A 21,523-nucleotide genomic window follows, 5' to 3' on the forward strand; every position below is an offset into this window, starting at 1 on the left:
TATGTCCTCAGCCCCTTTTTTGAGACAGGAGCTCATTAAGTAGATAAATTGCCTAGGCTGGGCTTGAATTGTAGTTCTCCTGCCTCAGCCTCCCAGAGTACTAGTATTACGTATAACCTGTGCTACCATGGTTAGCTATTTATTACTCCTTTTTGGTGAAAACAATTGAAATACTTTTTTTAGCTTTTTGAAGTATACACTATATTATCATTATCTGGAGTCACTACTGTACAGTAGCACATCAGAGCTTTGTACTCTTGCTTGTATAACTTGATACCCATAGATCATTGTTTCCCCATTCCTGTCTGCTGCTTTTCCCAGGCACTGGTAGCTACCATTCTGCTCTCAACTTGTATGAGATCAACTAGATATCATATATGACTGAGATCATGCAGTATTTGTCTTTCTATGCCTAGCATATTTCACATGAAATGATCTCCATTTTCATTGATACTGTCACAAAAGATAAAATTTCATTTTCTTTTTTCTTTTATTCATTCATCATTCATTCAACATTCACTGTGTTGTTCAGGCTGGTTTCAAACTCAATATATAGCCCAAGGTGGCCTCAAATTCACAGTGATCCTCCTGCTTCAGCCTTCCTAGTGCTGGGATTATAGATGTGTACTACTACACCCAGAGATTCAACTCTTCCTTAAGAGTTGAATGTTGTTCCATTGTGTATATATATACCACATTTTCCTTATTGACTTATCAGTTGATAGACTCTTTTTTGTTTCTTGGCTATTGTGAACAGTGCAGCAATTACATGGAAATATAGAAGTCTGTGACATACTGATTTTATTTTCTTTGGATACATGGTGGTGGGATTGCTGGATTGTATGTTATTAGTTCTGGTTTTCTTCCCCTGCCTCCCCTGCGCTGGAACTTAGGAGCTTGTGTTTGCCAGGCAGGCACTGTGCCGCTACACCACACTCCAGCTTCTTATTTTTCACTTAACTTGAAACAACATACTGATTCCATAATGGCGTATTAATTTATGGTTCTACCAGCAGGATACAGGGATTCTCTTTTTACATTCTTGTCCAGCACTGTAGGGTTTGTTTGTTTTGAGGCATGCTCTTGCTGTGTAGCTCAGGCTGGCCTTAAATTCACTCTGTAGTACAGGCTGGCCTGGTACTTGTGGTAATCCTCCTGCCTCAGCCTCGCAATCACCAGGACTATAGGAATGTGTTACCATGCCTGGCTAGCACTATAGTCATTTTGATAATAAACTTTCTTACTGAAGTCAGGTGACATCTCATTGTGGTTTTGATTTGTATTTCCCTCAGTTTCATAATACTGAATGCATTTTCATATACCTGTTGACCATTTGTAGGTTTTCTTTTACAAAATGTCTGTTTATGTCTATTGCCAATTTTTAAGTTGGGTTTTTTGCTGTTGAGTATTTGGAGCTATGTATTTAGTTATACATGTTGTGGATATTGACCTATTGTCAAATAGATAGTTTGAAGGTATTTTCTTGCATAGATCATCTCTTAACTCTATTGTCCTTCGTTCAGAAGGTTTTTAGCTCACTAAAACTCCGTTTGGCCCTTTTCATATTTGTTTGCTGTATTTTCTTGGACATATTCAAAAAGTCTTTGCCTTGTCAATGTCTAGGAAAAGGAGTGTTTCTTACAATGACTTAGGAAGCTTGATTCTCTGGTGACTGTGACAAAAACAATACTTGTCATATTTTTTGTTTGTTTATTGAGACAAGGTCTCTGTAGTTCAGCCATGCCTTGAGCTCATTATGTAGCCCAGGCTGACCTCAAAATCACATTGAGCTCCTACCTCAGCCTTCTGAATGCTGGCTTTACAGGCATGTGCCATCATGTCCAGCTCCTCCTCCTTTCTTTTTGTTCAATAATTAGCTAATAATTACTAGCAGTTTCATACATATATACTATTTTTTGTCCTTCATCTAGAGCAACAAAGGCTATAGATACCAAGAGGACAGACTAATACATAAAGGAAAGTACTGGGATTATGGACATGAGCCACCACACCTTGAGATATTTATTGTATTGATTTGAATAATTGTGTGCTTTCTTGTTCCAGTTTAGACTCCACTGCTATGAATTCTTTAGTTCTTTCCCAGGTTTTGGTTGTCCTAAAACCCTTACGCACTGAACATTATTGTTCAAAATAATGAATAAAGAAAGTAGGATTGAGGGTTTAGCTCAGCGACAAGAGCCTGCAAGCATGAGGTCATGAGTTTGATCCCTGGTACAAAAAAAGAATAAAGAAAGGTTATCAAATCTAGGTCTTAGAAAGTTACAGTACATTGTGATATGTCATTATGTTTCTAATACTTTTTGTAAATAGCACCCAGAAACAAATTATAAATACATTTATAAGTAGACTAATAATGTGTGCATGAAAGGAATTGGATAATGTCAGACTCAGTCCCCCTTTTAAGTAAACTTTTTAATTAGTATCCCTGTTTAATTCAGATGAGGTTTTAAGATCCAGAAAAGTTAATTAAATAACATGCTGGGTGCAGTCTTTGTTCTTACATATCTATGGGAAATGATACATGGTTTAGATCTTGGTTGCTACTGAGAAGAATAGTATAGTCTGTGTAATCCGAGGAGAGCCAGCACACCCATATCTAATGAATGGTCAGTTGTCTATGAGAGAGAATAGGCAAGGTCACTTCTTTTTGCCTAGACTATTCTGGGTTTATTTATAAGCTAACTGTAACTGTTATGTTAATTGCTTATCTTTTTATTATAAATCCTGTTTACCAAATATATCTTTATATACTTCAATAAAAAATTTCTGATTTAAGTCACTAGAACTTCTTGTCAACCAGGGTATTTGAAAGTGGAATGTTGTGGGCAGAGTTGGGTTATTTTCATGGTCTTCTGTGTAGTGATTTTTGGTTGTTTCTCCTTTCCATGTTACGAAAATTGAACTTTTTGACTAATTGACTTTGACTTTGGAAAAACTAATTTAAATAGTTTATTTGTTACATTCATGTGGAAAATTACTCAGGATTTTACTCTTGGGAACAGCTTAATATGACTAGACTAATGTATTCTGAAAACATTGTTTAGCTTTTCCTTTTAGTGACTAATGTTAAGATATATTAGTTTTTAACACTTATCATGGAATGAGCAGAAATAAGCTCTGTCATACAGAGAATGGTAGCATTATGGATATATATACATCTTTTAAATGTATAAGTGACCTAAAGCCAGTTTTGTTCCTTTAATATAATCAAATATTATTTATTATGGACTGATTGATTGGTTTTGTGGCATGATTCACGATCATGGGCTAACATCGAATATTAACTACTTCATTGAATATTGTTGCATTGAATCATTTCATTGATTCAGCCATGACATGGTTAATATACATTATAGTTAACATTTTTCAAGTTAGTGTTCCCTTACTGGATTTCATTTGGAAACATCTGACAGTTAAGGAATAACTACAAACAAAAAGATTTACAGATATTTGCCATATTCCTTGTTAAATAAAACTTATATATTTTATAAATAAAGTTTAAATGTTTTATACTTAATGTGGTTGCTTTATGCTTGCTAATGAAATATTTTGTAATGATTAAAAAAGATTATCTAATAAATATTTTGTAATGATTAAAAAAGATTATCTAACTAGAAGTTTGTGTTAATTTTGACCAGGGGCTATTTCTGTGTTTTACATTTTGAGACATTCTTATAGGCAGTTCTGAGTGCTTAAAATGGTTAGTATATGTATATGTTATCTTCCTTATCAGGCATTAAAATAGACAGAATACCTATACTTTGGGGCTCTGTAAGTATCTTATTCCTATCACAAAAATCATAGGAGTTCTCACAGCTATTACAAGTATTGCATAAGACATAAGGTGGTATTGAGTAAGTCATGAGTATCAAGGATCTTCTTCCATTTCAGCTTTTCCTATGTTATTTTTCAGATAGGTAATATTAACATAGGTAATATTAACAATTGTTATCTGATTCAGATCAATATTGAATTAATTCAAGAAGTTCCTCTATTTTTGTAATTTGAATAGTTGATTTTTTGCACCTACTTTTTAAGAATATTCTCTATTTCGAAGATTAGAATCCATTTTATTTTCTAGTATCTCCAGATCATACGTGAACTAGAAAGCCTCCATACTTAGAAATGAATTCAAGCCCTAGGAGCACTAGATAAAACAGTGTGATTTTGTGATTTGGAGTAGGTGTTGATAAGGGTGGTAGGTAATGTAGTAAGGAGATCCAGACAGAAGAATTTTCTTCACAGATCTTTTTGGTGAGAATAAGGGAATAGAGAGGATTTAAAATCAAGTGAGCCCTTGGTACCTTAAGATACTACTGTCAACAGTACATGTGAGATTTCTCATTGTTTTATAGTAGAATTTTTGTACCACTTTAAAGAATGCTTAATATAGTTCTTACTTTTGGAAATCTTTTAAAAATTAAAAATATTTTACATGTCCACTGGAAAATCCCAGTGCTGGGATTAAAGGCATGTGCCACCACACCTGGCCTCAACCTTCATTTCTTTTCCTTCTTACTTCTGTCTTTCCCTTCCTTCTTTCTTCTCTTTTCTCCCCTAAAGAAGGTTTTTTGAATTCTTTCAATGCTCCATGACATTTTACTGTTACATGCTATAGCCCTTTAGCCCCAAGATTTTTAACAAAAAATTACTCAATCCCTATCCCTGAAAGCATTCATTGTAATGATGATATGCACGCACACACGGGGACACGCGCGCGCAGTTTTGGCCTTTTAATTAGCTTCTTCCTCCCTGATGCTGTGCTGATGGTGGAACCCAGGTCCTCAGTCAAGCTATACAAACATTCTACTCTGAGCTGTATCTACACCCTTGTCCTTTAAGTTGTTTTTGTACTTTAGAAGAAACAGAAATAAGAGGAAAACCAGAAGCTAAGTCTTTTAATCAGCTGGCAATTTTCTAAGTCCACATCCTTTATTGAACCCAATCCAATTTTTCAAATGTATTTCTAAGTCATATCCATAATATGCTTTGAAGCATAAGATTTTTCATTCTGTTGGGATAGTGCCAATATCTGTTGAGAATGCATGAGTTTTGAATAAGCTAGAATGGGAAATAATTTTTAACTGTCTTTCAAAAAAGCACTAACTTTCCTTTCTTGTATTTGTTACAGGCTTTCTTAGAAATGGCTTCTGAGGAAGCTGCTGTTACTATGGTAAATTATTACACTCCCGTTACTCCTCATCTTCGAAGCCAGCCTGTTTATATTCAGTATTCCAATCACAGAGAGCTTAAGACTGACAATCTCCCTAATCAAGCTGTAAGTATTAGAAACATCTTTATAAATAGCATGAAAATATATCTTACCTTAATTTAAAATTAATTTTCTGTACATTAGAGAGAAGAACCATGTCCTTTTCTTCATTTTAGGATACATTATTACTCGTTTGTGTGTATAATTTTTCCTAAGGCTTAAGAGTAAAGGGTAGAGGGGCTGGGGATTTAGCTCAGCGGCATAAGCACCTGCCTTGCAAGCAGGCGGTCGTGAGTTCGATCCCCGGTACCGATAAAAATGAAAAAGACCAAAAAAAAAAAAGTAAAGGGCAGTGAGTACCATTTAGAAATACTTGAAGTTATAGTATTAGAAATGATAGATGCTTTTGTTTTTCCTTTGAAACTTTCTATAATGAAAAGATACTAAAGCTGGATTTGGAATGCATGCCTATAATTCTTGCATTCAGGTGGGCTGAGGTAGAAAGATTGCAACCTCAAGCAACCTCAAGCTCAGCCTGGGTAACTTAGTTGCTTCGCAAGATCCTGGCTCAAAAAATTTATAAAATTGGGGATGTAGTTCAGTGCAAAGGCCCTAGGTGTAAGCCTCAGTACCAGGAAACAAGCAAACAAACAAACAAATGACAAGAACTCTTAATGCTTTTAATCTTTTAATGTTATGGAATGTTTCCTTAACATACAGTCACTTTGTGATTGTAGTATTCAGTGACTACCCAGTGTTCCCTTCTGTAGGACAGTCCTAGGTTATCCGTTTTCTTTTTGGTTGACATTAAAGTTTGTTTTCTATTTTTGCTTTTACAAATAGTACTACAGTAGCATATTGTTATACATTTGCAGCATTGTTAGTTACATTTCTGGAAGTGAAATTGCTAGGTCAAAGCATGTGCATATATTGTATTTGATATACGCATAGGAAGTATATTATAGATACTGCGTTATTACTTTTTGTAAAGATCATTTGTTTGTCACCTTTGACTGCTACTGATAATGTATGAGCAAGTGATTTTCTCTTATATCTTTGTTAATATGCCACAAGAAATTTTAACTTCTGTTTGATAATTAGTAATATACTTACTTTTCTGTTAATGCAATTTCCTGCCCCCTTTTAAATTGCAAAATATACGTATTGTAGAATTTATCATTTCAGCCATTTTAAGTGTACCTATCTATAGGATTCAGTGCGTTCAAATGGTTGTACAGCCAACATCTTTAGAACCAAATAGTTGTACACCATCCATCTTTAGAACTTTTTCATCACCCCAAACTAAAATTACCAATAAATAGTAGCTTCCCATGTTCTACTCTCCTTAGTCTCTGACAATATCATTCTACTTTCATTCTTGATAGAGTTTGCTCCTTATGTACCTAAAAGAATGTGTTTAAACATTTAATAAACTCTTTAAGATTGTCACAATACAATCTTTAAGATTTAAATGAACTATATTCTGCTAGTTGTGTATTTTGGTTGTTTTTTGTTTGTTTGTTTGTTTGTTTGTTTTTGAGATAGGATCTTGCAGGTAGTCCAAGCTGGCCTTGAACTTGAGGTGATTCTTCTGCCTCAGCCTTCTGATTGCTGGGATTCCAGACATGTGCCACCATGCCTGGCTGGTTGCTTTCATTTGATGTTTAAATTTTTATCATCACAATACAGCAGATGCATACTCAATGTTTATAGCAGTATAACTCATAATGGCTAGAGTTTAGAAGCACCCTAATGTGTTCGTCAACAGATGAATGGATAAAGAAAATTTACACACAGTGAAGTACTACTCTGCCATAAAGAAAGACAAACTTGAGCATTTGTAGGAAAATGAATGTACCTTCAGATCATAAATAAAATAAATCAGCCATACAGGCCTAAGTATTGCATGATTCTTATATAAAAAACCCAAATTATAAATAAAGAGCAAAAAAAAAAGGATAATAAGAAATAAAAAGATTTTTCTCAAATGGGAAAGGGGATCAAGAGATGGAGAAAGTGGGAGAGAGTAGAGGAAAAGGAGATGAACACAGGAATTAAGATGTGTTATATACACGTACTGATTACAAGGAATGCAGACATTACATACTATAAACATTAAAAAACCATTGTTATATTAGCAATATTTTGAATGTAGAGAATGTGTTTAGTTTTTTTTCTCCAGGACATTAGCATACAATTTTCTGAAATCCATTTATTATCTACTCATTTGAAACTTGTCTTTTTAGTTTTTCATCCACATGCTTATAGTAGGCACAGGTGCGTTCTGCTTGTGTGGCTCTGTTCGCTGTTGGGTGTACTGCTCAAATGTATGCATACCCTCCATTTCTGCTTCAGTGCATGCTATAGCAAATACATTCTAGGGCAAAGTATTAGCCAATATTTCTTCTTTGTTTCTCTTGATAAATTTTAAGTGTTACTTTGGTAATTCTTGTTCCCTAAAAAACATTTGGAATAGCATAGATTTTATAAATTAATTTGGAAATAATTAACATACTACACTCTGATCCTTTCAAAGGGAAAGTTATATTTTATTTTCCTTCATATCTTTCAATAGAGTTTTAAATTTTCCTTCATTTATGTCTTTCATTTTTCTCATTAGTGTATTCCTAAGTATATCAGTACAAATCTTGAAGAAAGAAATAATTTAATAAAACTCTTAGGGATTGGATTATTCCAAAGCAAAACAGTGAGAAATCCCAGTTGCTTGGCAACTAGAGATACCCAAATGACCTAGTTTATCTTTAGATAGCCTTGATTTCTTCCCAATACCATTTCCATTTATTTATTTTTATGCAATTTTTGACTATTTATGTTTGATAAAATGTTTAAAAATCCTGTACCAAACATGAATAAAAAATTGAAAGTGCCTGTCTCCATATTTAAGAAGTATGATTTTTCTTTTTATTTGGACAGCCCCAGAAAACTAATAGATGAGTTTCTTTTCTTTTCCTTCTCTGAACAGAAGGATACTCCAACACACATGCATAACGTCTTTCTAACCCATGGACATACTTGTTAGAGGTACAAGTAAATACCAAATAATTTTGTTTCTCTATCTCTGTCTCTTTCTGGGGTACCTTCCTCTACTGGGAATTTATACTGAGTTATGTGACCATCTCTTTGTGTTTCTTATTTTGATACAGGACTCACTTAAGTTGTCCATACTGGCCTTGATCCTCCTGTCTCAGCCTCCCAGAGTGCTGGAATGATAGGCTTGTGCCACTATGCCCACCTTGTCTCCTTCATTTAAACTAAAATCATAATTACAAAACTTAGATCATGTTCTGAAGTGCAACATTTGAGAAGTGATTATGTTAATTGCAGTTACTATATATATGGTTTTCTTGAACTTGTGGGCAGAAGTTTACAAATTTGCAAAGAGTTGAACTTTAGGAAGATTTCTCCTTAAAAAGGCTCCTAAAAAATTTAAACTGATGAGTTGTTTAAGATCTATACATTTACTGTGTTTATTTCCCATCTTCTTGACTCTAGCCTTTAGTTTTCTTAGTGTCCTGGCATGTTTAGATTTTACATGAAATATATCGCTGTTTCCTGACTTAAAAATCTTTGTTACTGTTGAAAATTGTAGACAATTTTTTTTTTTTTTTTTTTTTTTTTGTCTTTTTCATTTTTATCGGTACCGGGGATCGAACTCACGACCGCCTGCTTGCAAGGCAGGTGCTTATGCCGCTGAGCTAAACCCCCAGCCCCTGACAATTTATTTTCTAAAATAGCTTTCAATTTGCATTTGTCTCATGTTTCTTCATGATTCAATTCAGGGTATGTGTCTTTGACAGTTACATAATGGAAGTAGTATAGTACTCTTCTTTTTGCATAGTAAGAAGTTGCATAACATTTCAGTTTGTTCCTTTACTGATGCATTTTAGTTTCTTGATTAGACTGGTGTTTGCTGAGTTTATGTATTGTAAAGTACACATGGGTGAGTGCAGTTCCAGAACCCTTTCCTCATACCAAACTCCAAGGATGCTCAAGACGATTCAGAAAGTCCTTGTCTGCGCCAGTGACTCAAGAGTTTTAACTATTTTATCTTTCAGCAACTATTTCTTTTTAAACATTTAGTTCTTGATCTATTTTAATTTTAGTTTAGTGCCTGATGAGAGATTTCAGTCTTGTTCGGGTAGGGAGGCAGTTTTCTCAGCATTACTAACACGGCTTTCTTTCCTCTAGTGCTTGATTTTGGCCACTCTGTCAGATATCAAATTGTTGAATGTATTTGGGGTTGTTTTTGCACCCTCTATTTTGTTACATTGATCCTCTTGTCTGTTTTATTTTTTGTTTGTTTTTGTTTTGGTACTAGGGACTGAACTCACGACCTTGCACTTGGTAGGTAGGCACTCAAACCGCTGAGCTAAACCCTCGGGCCTGGTGTCTGTTTTTGTGTTAGTACCCTGCTATTTTTATCATTGTAGCTCCACAATCCAACTCAAGTCTGGGATTAAGAAGCTCCCCACTTTCCTCTTGTTATCCATGATTCCTTTTACTATTTTGAGTCTCTTCTGGTCTGTATGAGTTTTAGGATTTTTTTCTCCAGTTTTGTGAATACTGTTGGAATTACATTAAATCCACGTATCAGTTGTGGAAGTATGACCATTTTGACTATATTGGTTTTGCCTGTTCAGGAACAGGAGCTATCTTACCATTTTTCCCATGATCTCCTGGATTTCCCTTTTTCAGCATACTGTAGTTTTTATCATAGAGATCCCTTAGTTCAGTTAATTCCTATATATTTAATGGTTCTTCATGCTATTATAAAAAGTATTGTTCCTCATTTCTTTGTTTAGGTTCATATTAGTGTATAGGAACCCTATTGACTTTATATCCTACTACATTACTGAATTTGGTTATTCAGAGAGTCCTTTGGTGTGTTGAGTATTCTAAGTCTTCAATAATGGAAATTTTTCTTCTTTTTCTATCCACATTCCTTTTCTTTTTCTTGCCTAATTGCTCTTGCTAATTTTTCCAAGTACTGTGTTGAACAGGGATGGTAATAGTGGGCATTCTTGTCTTGTTCCTGATTTTAGAGGAAAAGCTTTCAGTCATTTAATATGGTATTAATTAATAGTAGTCATAAATGGATTTTATCAGATTGAGATAAGGTCCATCCTTACCTATTTTCTTGAGTTTGTTTTTTTTTTTTTTTTTTTTTCAGGAAACTGTTGGATTTTATCAGAAGCCTTTTTTGCATCTATTGAGATGATCATGTCATTTTTTTAAAAGATCTTGGATTCTGTTAGTTATTTATTACATTTATTGATGTGCATATGCTGAGCCATTCTTGCATCTGCAGGATAAAGCCAATTTGTTCGTTATGCATGATCTTTTTGATGATTCATTATACTCTGTTTGCCAGTCAGTACCTTATTAAGGATTTTTGCGTCTATATTCATTAAAGAGATTGGCCTGTAGTTCACTTTGTTGGTTGGATCCTTGTCTAGTTGTGGAATCAGGGTAGTGCTAGCTTCTAGGATTTGGGGGATATTCTTTCTTTTTCATTTTCATTAAAGAGCTTGAGGAACACTGGTGTTAGATCTTCCCCTGAAGTTTTTGTACAATCCAGCAGTGAAAAGACCTGGGCTTTTCTCAGTTGGTAGGTTTTTTTTTATGATCGCTTCCCTGGATTATTTAGAGTTTTTAAATCTTCTTGGTTCAGTTTTAATAATTCATATATATCTAGGAATCTCATTTCTTCTGGATTCCTTGCAACATAATAATCTTTTTGAGTTCCACAGTGTCTTGTTTTGTTTTTTTGTTATTTGAGACAGGGTCTCATTTGTAGCTCAGGTTGGCCTTGAGTAAGGGAAACCTCTTACCTCAACTTCCTGAGTGCTGGGATTACAGACATGCGCTGTCACGCCTGACTCAGTGGTATCCATTTTGATTTCACCGTTTTTATTTCTAATTGTGTTGATTTGGGTCTTTTTTTTCTGCTTTACATTGATGAGCTTGGCAAAGGGTTTGTCTGTTTTGTTTATTCTTTTGAAGAATTAACTCGGTTCATTGAATTTTTTTTTTTTTTTTTTTTTTTGGTCTCAATTTCATTGATTTCTGATCTAACCCTTATGTTTTCCTCCCTTTTGATGACTTTTGAGTTTGAATTGTTCTTGTTTTTCTAGGAGCTTGAAGAGCATTGTTAGGTTATTTATTTGGGCTTGCTCTGCTTTTCTCATGTGGGCATTTACAGCTATAAGCTTCCCACTTAGAACTGCTTTTGTTGTGTCCCTTAAATTCTGATTATGTTTACTGCAATCATCATTTAGTTCTAGAAACTGTCTTAACATCTTCTTTGATTTCTTCTTCTCTAATCCCTTGAAGAAGAGCTTATTGTTTAGTTTTCATGCATTGGATAATTTTTGTGTTTTCTTTTGTAATTGATTTCTAACTTTATTGCTGTAGGATATAAAAATATACATGGTATAATTTCAATTCTTTTACATCTTCTTAAGCTTGTTTTATTGACCTACTCTTGTTCTGGAACCAGCCATGTTTTAGTATGCCCTGATTTGTTTTAGTGAAGGATGATATTTAGAAATTTGTTTGCCTGTCCTTGCTTGGATACTAGCAACCCTTGCCAGATTTATGCCTGCGTCGAGTGATCTTCGTAACCTACTCACTCTTGCCTCTGTATCATCCTACTCCCTCTCTAGGTATCTTTTCTTTCCCTACTTAAGCTGTCTTCACCACACTGGCATTTTATACCATGTGGACCTCCTCCTCACTGTCCTTGGGCTCTTGATACTTTGCGAAGCTGTCCTTTGCCTGGTTGCACTTGCTCTTCTCATGCTCCTTAGGTTCTTATATAGAACATCTAGCCTACACTTGGATATCTTCTTCTGCTGCTGCTTCTTTTTTTTGGTACCGGGGATCGAACTCACAACCTCACACTTCTTAGGTAGGCGCTTATGCAACTGAGCTAAATTTACCTTGTTTCGGCTTGGGTTCCTCTTGCCAGGCAGCTCTGCCATGTGGATGCTTTCCTCACCTTGTTGAGGCTATGATGCTTCATTTCAGGAAGCCCAGCTCTATGACCTCCTTTTTCCACCTGAACCACCACTGCACCTTGCATCCTCTTTCTTCTCCTCCCCATCCTGCACCTCCTCCACTTTCACCTCATGTGTGCTTACCTTATACTACTGAAAGGCTTTAGAACTGAGTTGTACAAGCAGGGAAATGAAACAAAGCGTGAAAAAGAAGAGGAACTTTGTCTTAGGAAATAAAAATTTTATCCAAAAAATTTTCCCCATATTTTTTCATCTTTTCAAATTAACTTAAGCAATGTATGTGTTGTGTTTTGACACAGGGTCTTACTGTGAGGTTCAGGTGTTTATGTGTGTATGTTTTGACACAGAGTCTTACTATGAGAGTCAGTCTGGCCCTTAACTCACTGTGTAGGAAAGGCTGGTTTCAAACTTGTGGTGATCCTGCTGCCTTGGCTTCCCCAGTGCTAGAATTACAGATGTGTACCATCTTTCTCAGATAATTGTGTATAGGCGTGTATGTTATTTTTTACATTTTAAAAAATGGCTTCTCATTAATGTTTTACACCAACTGATTTTTTTTTTAGGGTACATATATTCCCTTTATATAATCAGAAGCTGATGTTTGGATTGTTTTGTAGAGGGCCCAAGCTGCACTGCAGGCTGTCAGTGCTATCCAGTCAGGAAACCTGACCCTTCATGGAGCTCCTTCAAATGAAGTCACAATCCTACCTGGGCAGAGTCCTGTACTCCGAATAATCATTGAAAATCTCTTTTATCCTGTTACGCTGGAAGTTCTTCATCAGGTAAGAAGGAATACTCTTTCTTATGAAAGCAGAGTGAATAAAAGGTGGATTTTGCAACTTTTGATGTTTTAATATTAGACCTGTAGGGTGTTGCTTTTGGTTGATGTATTTATTTAAATAATGAATAAGTCTTTACTATCCTGTTTCATATAAGAACTTGTATCAGTTAGAGATAATTTTTCTAACTGAATACTTAAAAGATAATTAAGTGGGTTTGGTCGTGTACCTCAGTGGTAGAGTGTGTGTTAAATATGGGTCACTAGGTTCAATTCTCAACATGATGATGATACTGAAGAAAGGATTGGTAAAATTTGGGGTTATTTTTATAGCTAAGTATGAAAATGAATAAAGTATACAAATTCTCTGTAAAGCCTAGATAGTGGTTGTTCCTTAGAAAATAATATCACTACAGAATGTGACTTATGTTGGCTCTTTATGTTTGAATATTTTCAGTTGAAAAATTCTGAAGGAAAGGTGTGTGATAAATCTTCATTTGTATTGTATGTATCATGTTAAATACTGACTGAGATTCAATATAACCTGTATAGACCATCGAGTTTAATACATTTAAACAGTCTTGATAAAAGATAGTTTTGCCAAATCCTAACTAATAATAGTAAGAATTTAAAAACTGGTAGGTCACCTAGTTAAATAATACTTTAGTCAATAAAATTGGGAAATTGGGTAACTAGTGAATATTAACTATTATAGAAAATAGGAAACCATTTGAAACTCATGTCTCCTTTTATAAAGTCCAGTATTTTATCTTTGAATGCTTGTTATATTTTTAATAATATTCTTTATTTGGATATCCTCAGACTATGCAATTGAAATTGTATATTTGACATCTAGCTCTAAAACCTTAGTTTTTGTCTCATTAAACTGTTAATTCTATTTCATTGTGCTTACTGAGCCATATACAGACACTCCTCATTTAATGACTGCAATCCAGTCTTTTTCTTTTTTTTTGTCTTTTTCCTTTTTATCAGTACTGGGGATGGAACTCACGACTGCCTGCTTGCAAGGCAGGTGCTTATGCCGCTGAGCTAAACCTCCAGCCCCTTGCAATCCAGTCTTGTGACTAGGTCTTTAGCCAAATTGGTTGCTAAATGAGGAGTTGTATGTAGTATGTACATTACAATATGTGTTCAGATCAAGGAAATGGTCAAAAAAACCCTCAACTTGATGATTTTGCTTTTATTTGTATAACTCTTCCATGCAATACTGTAATACATAACAATATGAAATTATAGTACTATATTATACAGTGGAATCAGCAAAAATTACAGTACTATCTAAATGGTGTACTGTATGAAAAAAGACTTTGGAGTTTTGTATACAAGATGTACAGAGCTATACCAAAAAAAGGTAGCTTGTAACTCTGTAGAGTCATTAACCAGGTAGGTCACTAAACAAGGAATATCTGTGTTAAAACATGATTTGTGCTTATTTTGTTTTACTCTTTTATTTTTGGATTTGTTCCAAATGTTGTAGGAGATGTGTGTGCATATATGTTTAGGTATTGAACATTTTATCTTATTTTCCCACATTTTATATGTAAGGACATTGGAGCTCTTACAAGTTCATCTACTTTCTCATAGCCATTACACCAATGTAGTATTCACATACTTACCAGTGCAGTATGGTCCTGTGCCCATATATAAAAATTGAATATACCAGCTATTGGGCCTGCTGTTCACTTTGCCCTTCTTCTGAGTGCTGGTTTCATAGTAGATACATTTGTAAAACTTCTCCTAAGAAGGACTTTGACAATATTCACAGCCACTGTTGTTCCCGAGAAGAGTTCAGCAGTTGCTTAAATGATTGGTTTAACTGTTCTGGTGGATTTTCTTTTTTCTGTTTACCCTAAAAGTGGATTGAATGCTGTGTCATCCATCAGTATTGTGTTTTTACACTTGCTACTGTTCCAATGTACCTTGCTTTTTTTTTTTTTTTTGATTACTGGGAATTGAACCCAGAACCTTTGCACTGAACTACATCTCCAGCCCTTTTTTAAAATGGTTTATTTTGAGACAGTGTCTCAGTAAGCCGCTAAATTGACCTGGCTGGAGTTGAACTTGCAATCCTCTTGCCTCAGGCTCCCATAACTTACATATTAAAATAAAAGATGTTCATATACTCATGGCTCACCACTACAGTCATCTAGCAGTGAACTTATTCAGTGTCATATGGTCTTGTCTAATTCATTTATTATTTCTCCCAAAGCAGTAACACATCTTATTTCACCCCCTACAAGATTATGAGACCCTTTGAGTGAAGAGGACTAATTCTGAGAATGCTCAATAGCAGCTGTCAGAGTAACAGTTACTGCAATCTGTTGTTAGCTGTTGTATTGGTTACTTTCTGTCATTGCTGAGACAAAATTCCTGACATCCAAATGAAGGAAGGAAAGGTATATTTAGCTCCCAGTTGGTAGTGGTTTCATTCCTTACTCGGCTCACTCTAAGGCACGGAGGCACATGATAGAGAGCAACAGTTCATGGTAGCAGAAAACAGCAAAAGCAGAAAGGGAGAAGCACAAGAGAAATTCCTTTCTGTCTTTTATATTGTATGTAGATTACCCACCCTAGGTGGGTGTAGCATTCACAACCATAAGCCCACCATTGGACTATAAATCAATCACAAATTCTGCAAGCCTGCCCCATGACTGCATGAGGCTTTGGGGAGACATCCAGACACAAACCATAACAGTTATCTTTTCCGGACTAGTGGTATAAAACTAGCTCCTCATCTGAGCTCTTAAGGTTCCTACATCCCGATGTCTTGCCTATTTCTTTATCCTCAGTGCCTATTACTCTTCTGCATATTTAACATGTTGCTTCCTGGCTCCCTCCCTCTTCCTATTTTCTGTCCTTCCCGCTGCTTTTCTGTATTTCTTAGACTTAAGATACTCTGCTTAGTCAGCTTGACTAGATCTATATCACTTGGTTCTCATCACATATCTTACCTCCTCAGGGAATCTTTGTCTAAATAATCCCCCTCTCTAGCACTTTATCCCATTAGCCAACCAAAAAGCAGTATTGCATAATGGTTAAGAATAGGGTCTAGAGTTGGTTTGAATCCTGGCTTTACTACTAACAGCTACCTCTATAATCTTGGGTAATTAACTCACCTATCCACCTATCTATGTCTGTTTTCTTGATATAATAAAGATGAAAGTGACACCATTTTTGTAAATCTTCATTGTGAGAATTACATAAATTATGTTTTTTACGTAGAATTGTGCCTGGTACATATTATGTGTCTAAGGAATGTTGGCTCTGATTATCATATGCTAGTAAATTGTGGTATAAGATACTATCCTTTGCTCTTACAGTTTTATAACTAAGAATAATTTCACAAATAATAGAATAAAATGTAATAAATATTGTTATAGGGGAATTTATCAAAGTATAGAGTTAGATATGCCGGTTATGTAATTAAATAGCTTATTGCTTTAATGTCATTTGCCAAAAAGTTGACTTTAGCTAAATTGCTAATACTGTAGAAAATGTAATGGATTGAGAGTGACTAAGATGAGAGGGTTGCTGTTTTATTTTATTTTATTTTTTAATTTAAAGAGAATAAAACCAAATAAAATAAAACAGAATAAAGCCAATCAAAACAGAACAGTGGAATTGGTCATGCTGTACTTTTTCTGTTTGTGTTTTGTTTTAGATACAGAGACTCAAACTCAGGACCTTGCACTTGGTAGGCAGGAGCTTGTGCCACTGAGCTATATCCCTGGCCCGTAAAACAGTGGAAGTGATACAGGACAACAAGACAGAAGAAAATTCCCCATAGTTGCTATATTGCATATTGTTGTCCTCTAAAGAAATGCTCCAGGCCAGGGATTTGGCTCAGTGGCATAAGTGCCTGCTGACAAGCACCAAGGTCATGAGTTTGATCCCTGGAACACTCCCCCGAAAAAAATCCATGCTCAGACCACAGGCTTTAGGCCTGCAAAGTCAACCAAACAATAAAAGAATTAGGTTTTTTTCTACCTTAGTTGGTATCAATTTGGTCTATGTTGAAGGGATGGGAGGGAGCCTCAGCTCTTATTGTGTCCCAGCCTGTGCACTGGCTGGCTCACAAGAAGGGCAAGGTGGCTTCTTGTTTCTCCTTCTGGCCCACAGTTACTGCTAGCTTACAGAGAGTGAGCTTCTTGTTTTCATGGGTTGCTGTGTTAGATGAGCAAATTTAGGGAAGGTCTTGCAAATATGATGACATTTGCATAAAGCGTTGAAGGATCTGAGCATGTGAATTATATATCCAGTCATAAAGAACAGCATGTATGAGATCCGTAAGATGGAAGTATGTTTGATGTGTTCAAGTATCCAAAAAAAAGTTAATATCACTGGAATAGGAAAACAGGACATGTTAGAAGTGAAGTGGCAGGCTTGGAGTACCAGGTAAATCAAAAGATGGAAAACCATTGGGAGATTTTGAATAGAACAGTGAGATTATATGATTTAATATGTTAGCAGAATTACTCTTGTTGCTGTGTTATGCATAAACAATCATAGAAAGACTGTTTTCACAATCCATATGAGCGATGGTGGTGTCCTTGGTTAAGGTGTGGCACTGAAAGTGGTGATTATGGATATATTTGGAAGGACATACTGATGCATTAATTAAATGTGGGTTATGTTGAGAACAGGGTAATCAAGAAAGCTTTTTGGCTTTTGGATCTGGGCCTGTGATAAAATAGAGGTACCCTACTGACATGGAGTGAGGAAAGACATTTGAGTCAGACATTGGAAGTGGGGCAAGACTCAAGATTTTGTTTTAGACATGTTAAGTTTGAGATAACTTGTTAGACATCCAACTAGGGGATATTGAGTAGACAGGAGAAAAGTCTGAATTTGGCTGAGGAATTCCAGGGTGTAGATTTGGTAACCATCAGTTGGCATGTATGTAGGTAATTAAAGCCATTAAACTAGATGGCATTACCTAGAAAATACTTACAGGTAGAAAACTCAACTGAAAACTCAGACCTGGTTACAGAAGTAGCTCATGTAATCCATCACTTCTAAGTAAGTAAAAAGGTTAAATATTCCCTGTGCTGGTAAGATTTTGCTGTTATTAAGCATTCTTTGATCAGTGTTCTGAATAAGCAGTTAGTCTTGCTTTTTAATTATCAGAAAGAATGCTCAGTAGAAACCATCCTAAAGCATAGGTAATAAAATAGATAAACTGGACTACCTCAACAATTTTGCTCATCAACTGGGTGTAGTGGTGTATGCATGTAATCCCAGCACCCTAGTGGGTTGAGACTCAGGGGATTACAAAATCAATCCCAGCCTGAGCAATTTATCAAGATTACATTTCAAAAATTAAAAAAGAAATAAAAAGAATTAGGGCTGTTGGTTGGTGGGAAGGCACTGGGTTCAGTGCCCATACCAACAACAAATTGTGCGTCAAAGAACACTAGCAGTGGAACGTAAAGCAACAGAAATATCTAAAATCTATAAAGAACTAAACAGCAAAAGTAATCCAATTTTTAAAAAGGCAAAGGACTTAAATAGACATTTCTCTAATAAAATAACTTAAAATCCAATGAGCATATAAAAAATGATTATTTGTAAGGAAAAGTACATCTTTTTCCATAAAGCTAAATACTTTTGTGTATGTTGTTCACTGGTGAGTTCACAGTGCTTAGAAGAAAAGCCCTATGAGTATCTGTTGAATTAATAGAACAGCCTCTGGTTGAACCTTATTCTAGTTTCTTTATACAGAATTCTTCAGAAATAGATGCTGATTCATAGGGGAAAATAGTTGATCTTTTTGACACTCCTAATTCCATTTATATGCTTTGTAATACATTCATCTCATGCAATCAGTTAATTCTTATTGTAGCTGCCTGTTTAGTATTGCATCATTTATACATGCTACGAAATAGGTAACACGTTTGAGTGTTCAGTTTGCATGAGTATTGAAACATGAATATTTTAGACTTTTAAATGTTTAACCTACTGTGAACTTTTTTCCAGATATTTTCTAAATTTGGCACGGTCTTGAAGATTATCACCTTTACAAAGAATAATCAGTTTCAAGCACTGCTTCAGTATGCTGACCCAGTGAATGCACATTATGCCAAAATGGTAATTAATATTTTTTAGTCTTCAGGATTCACTTGTAATATACCTAGATGAAGCCATCGTATTTAAATATACCTTCTTTAATTGTGGTAAAATGTACACAACACCATATTTATCATTTTAAACTGTATAGTTCTATATGTTCTTTTTTTTTAAGCTAAAAGTTAGTGCTTTCTTTATAGGAAATGATTTCAAATTGCCACCTCTGGGATCTGAGACTTATCCTTTTGTCATGTTTAGAATTTAGAGTTGAGCACTATATTCCTTATGTAATCTAGTAGGTTTTTAATTTTCATTTACTTCAATTAAGTCGCCAACTATTGATTTCATTTCTTTTGGTGAAGACATTAAGTCTTTAAAAATTTGTTGTCAATTCATGTCTTTTTTCCTCCTTTTTCGTATGATACATGAATACTTGACACATCTATTGAGATCTGTATCAGTTTCTGAATTGTTTCTAGTTTGTGCTCAAAGATACAGATTAAAGTTTATCATACTATGGTGTGCTCTACCATATTAGCACTTAATTAGAAACACAGCCTTTATGTTTACTATAGCTTCTACATGCATATGTTATTGTGTATCATTATAATAGCATATTTGTTAGTGACTATTATAAATCATTTTCTCTTTTATTTGCCTTATTTATATGTGGTTTGGTTTCCTGTATCTGTTTATATTGTGGCGCTGACAAGTAGCATTTACATAGGCTTTGTTTTATCCTAACCTGTTTAAATTATACTAAAGTGAATTAAGACAAAATGTAAACGTATCTTTAAACATTTGCTGCAGGCAAAATGACCTTCATAGCTTAGTATTTCTATAATACTATATAATAGTTATATAACCTTTTACATTTCTTCACTTATTTGATGCTACCATAGATAAGATAGATACTATTATTCCTATTTTACAGATGAAAACTGAGAGCTTTTCTTTTTCTCCTCAGACTCCTCAGTTAGTGATTGAAGTAAAACCCCTAGGTCTTTAAGTTCTGTGCTGTCTGCTTTATACCTGATTGTCATTCTGTGTCAAAGTAAAGGCTGTTTGATTATCATTGTTGTCTTGCCAAAACATCAGTCCCTTTCTCACATGCTTTAGGCTCTGGATGGCCAGAATATCTATAATGCATGCTGCACTCTGCGTATTGACTTCTCCAAGCTCACCAGCCTTAATGTGAAATATAATAATGACAAAAGCAGAGACTTCACTCGCTTAGACCTTCCTTCTGGTGATGGCCAGCCATCTCTTGAACCCCCTATGGCTGCTGCTTTTGGTGAGTAGTTAGTTCCCTTTCGGGTGAGAGAACAAGTTTTCTGAACTGGTAAGTTTCATTTATTAATCTGTGAAAGCCAATCCCCCCACCTTTAGATTCTCTTAAGATTTCTAAAGGATATCAAGAATCATGAAATAAAATGTATCCATTAATTAAATTTTAATATTAGGGAATGCTGTTAGTTGACAGAACAAGTAAATACTGGAAATAGATTTATACATTTATTTTCTAATGTTAATGTTGGAAAATAAGCCATACTCATAAGCTACACAACTATTTGCTTCAAATGTTAACTATTTGCTTAAATGTTAACATTGATGTAAATGTTGACTTATTGTCAACAGGATTTTGACATTAGTGCTCTTAAGAAAAAAAATTTTCCCTTTTTATTTTTTTTAATTTATATATATTTTTTTGTCTTTTTCATTTTTATGGGTACCGGGGATCTAACTCACGACCGCCTGCTTGCAAGGCAGGTGCTTATGCCGCTGAGCTAAATCCCCAGCCCCTATTTTTTCCCTTTTTAAATAGTGAGTTTTAGATACATAGCCCAAATTAGTTGTATATTATTCTTTTGTTCAGTGGCAGGTTTTCTTTTCATCTTGCTTTGCTTTTAAGCATTAGAACATCATCTTTATTTCATTTATGTGAAGTTGCATCTTGCATTAATAAAAATGCAGCCTCTTAAATAACTGCTACAAATGTAGCCTTAAAGAGCTTTCCTCTTTTATGTAAAGTAAACTTTTTAAGAGGCTGAGGATATATGTATAATTCAGTGGTAGAGGACTTGGCCTAGCATGTGTGATGCCTTGGGTTTGATCCCTAACAGCAGCAGCAGCAGCAGCAGCATGATATAAACTTTTATAGATATATAAAAAAGCAATGCATGATGGACCAGTTTGGATATATCATTGTTAATATATTCTAATTTTGGTTTTAGAACTCTCAGAAGTATGTTGTTATTTAGATGAACTATTAAACTTGAATACTTTGTGATTTATTTTCCTTTCTCCAATTTTATCTTTACCAAATAACAATATTGCTAATTGACACTTTAAGTAGTTTTTAATCCATCTTCTTTTATAGGCCAG

The 21,523-nt window shown here is 34.8% G+C and overlaps 1 protein-coding gene across 9 annotated transcripts in view; it reads left to right on the forward strand.

The window, feature by feature from the left end:
* Positions 1-21,523, forward strand: part of Ptbp3 (polypyrimidine tract binding protein 3) — a 97,910-nt gene that overhangs the window by 50,524 nt on the left and 25,863 nt on the right. For all 9 annotated transcript variants that reach the window (XM_063260745.1, XM_063260748.1, XM_063260750.1 and 6 more), the window contains 4 exons: positions 5,153-5,299; positions 12,891-13,055; positions 19,049-19,159; positions 20,258-20,432. In XM_063260745.1, coding sequence (XP_063116815.1) covers positions 5,153-5,299; positions 12,891-13,055; positions 19,049-19,159; positions 20,258-20,432 — 598 coding nt within the window. The remainder of the gene's footprint in view (positions 1-5,152; positions 5,300-12,890; positions 13,056-19,048; positions 19,160-20,257; positions 20,433-21,523) is intronic.

This window comes from Cavia porcellus, unplaced genomic scaffold (genome assembly GCF_034190915.1).
Source record: "Cavia porcellus strain 051 isolate PalLab524CR breed Dunkin Hartley unplaced genomic scaffold, mCavPor4.1 scaffold_1, whole genome shotgun sequence".
Taxonomy (NCBI): domain Eukaryota; kingdom Metazoa; phylum Chordata; class Mammalia; order Rodentia; family Caviidae; genus Cavia; species Cavia porcellus.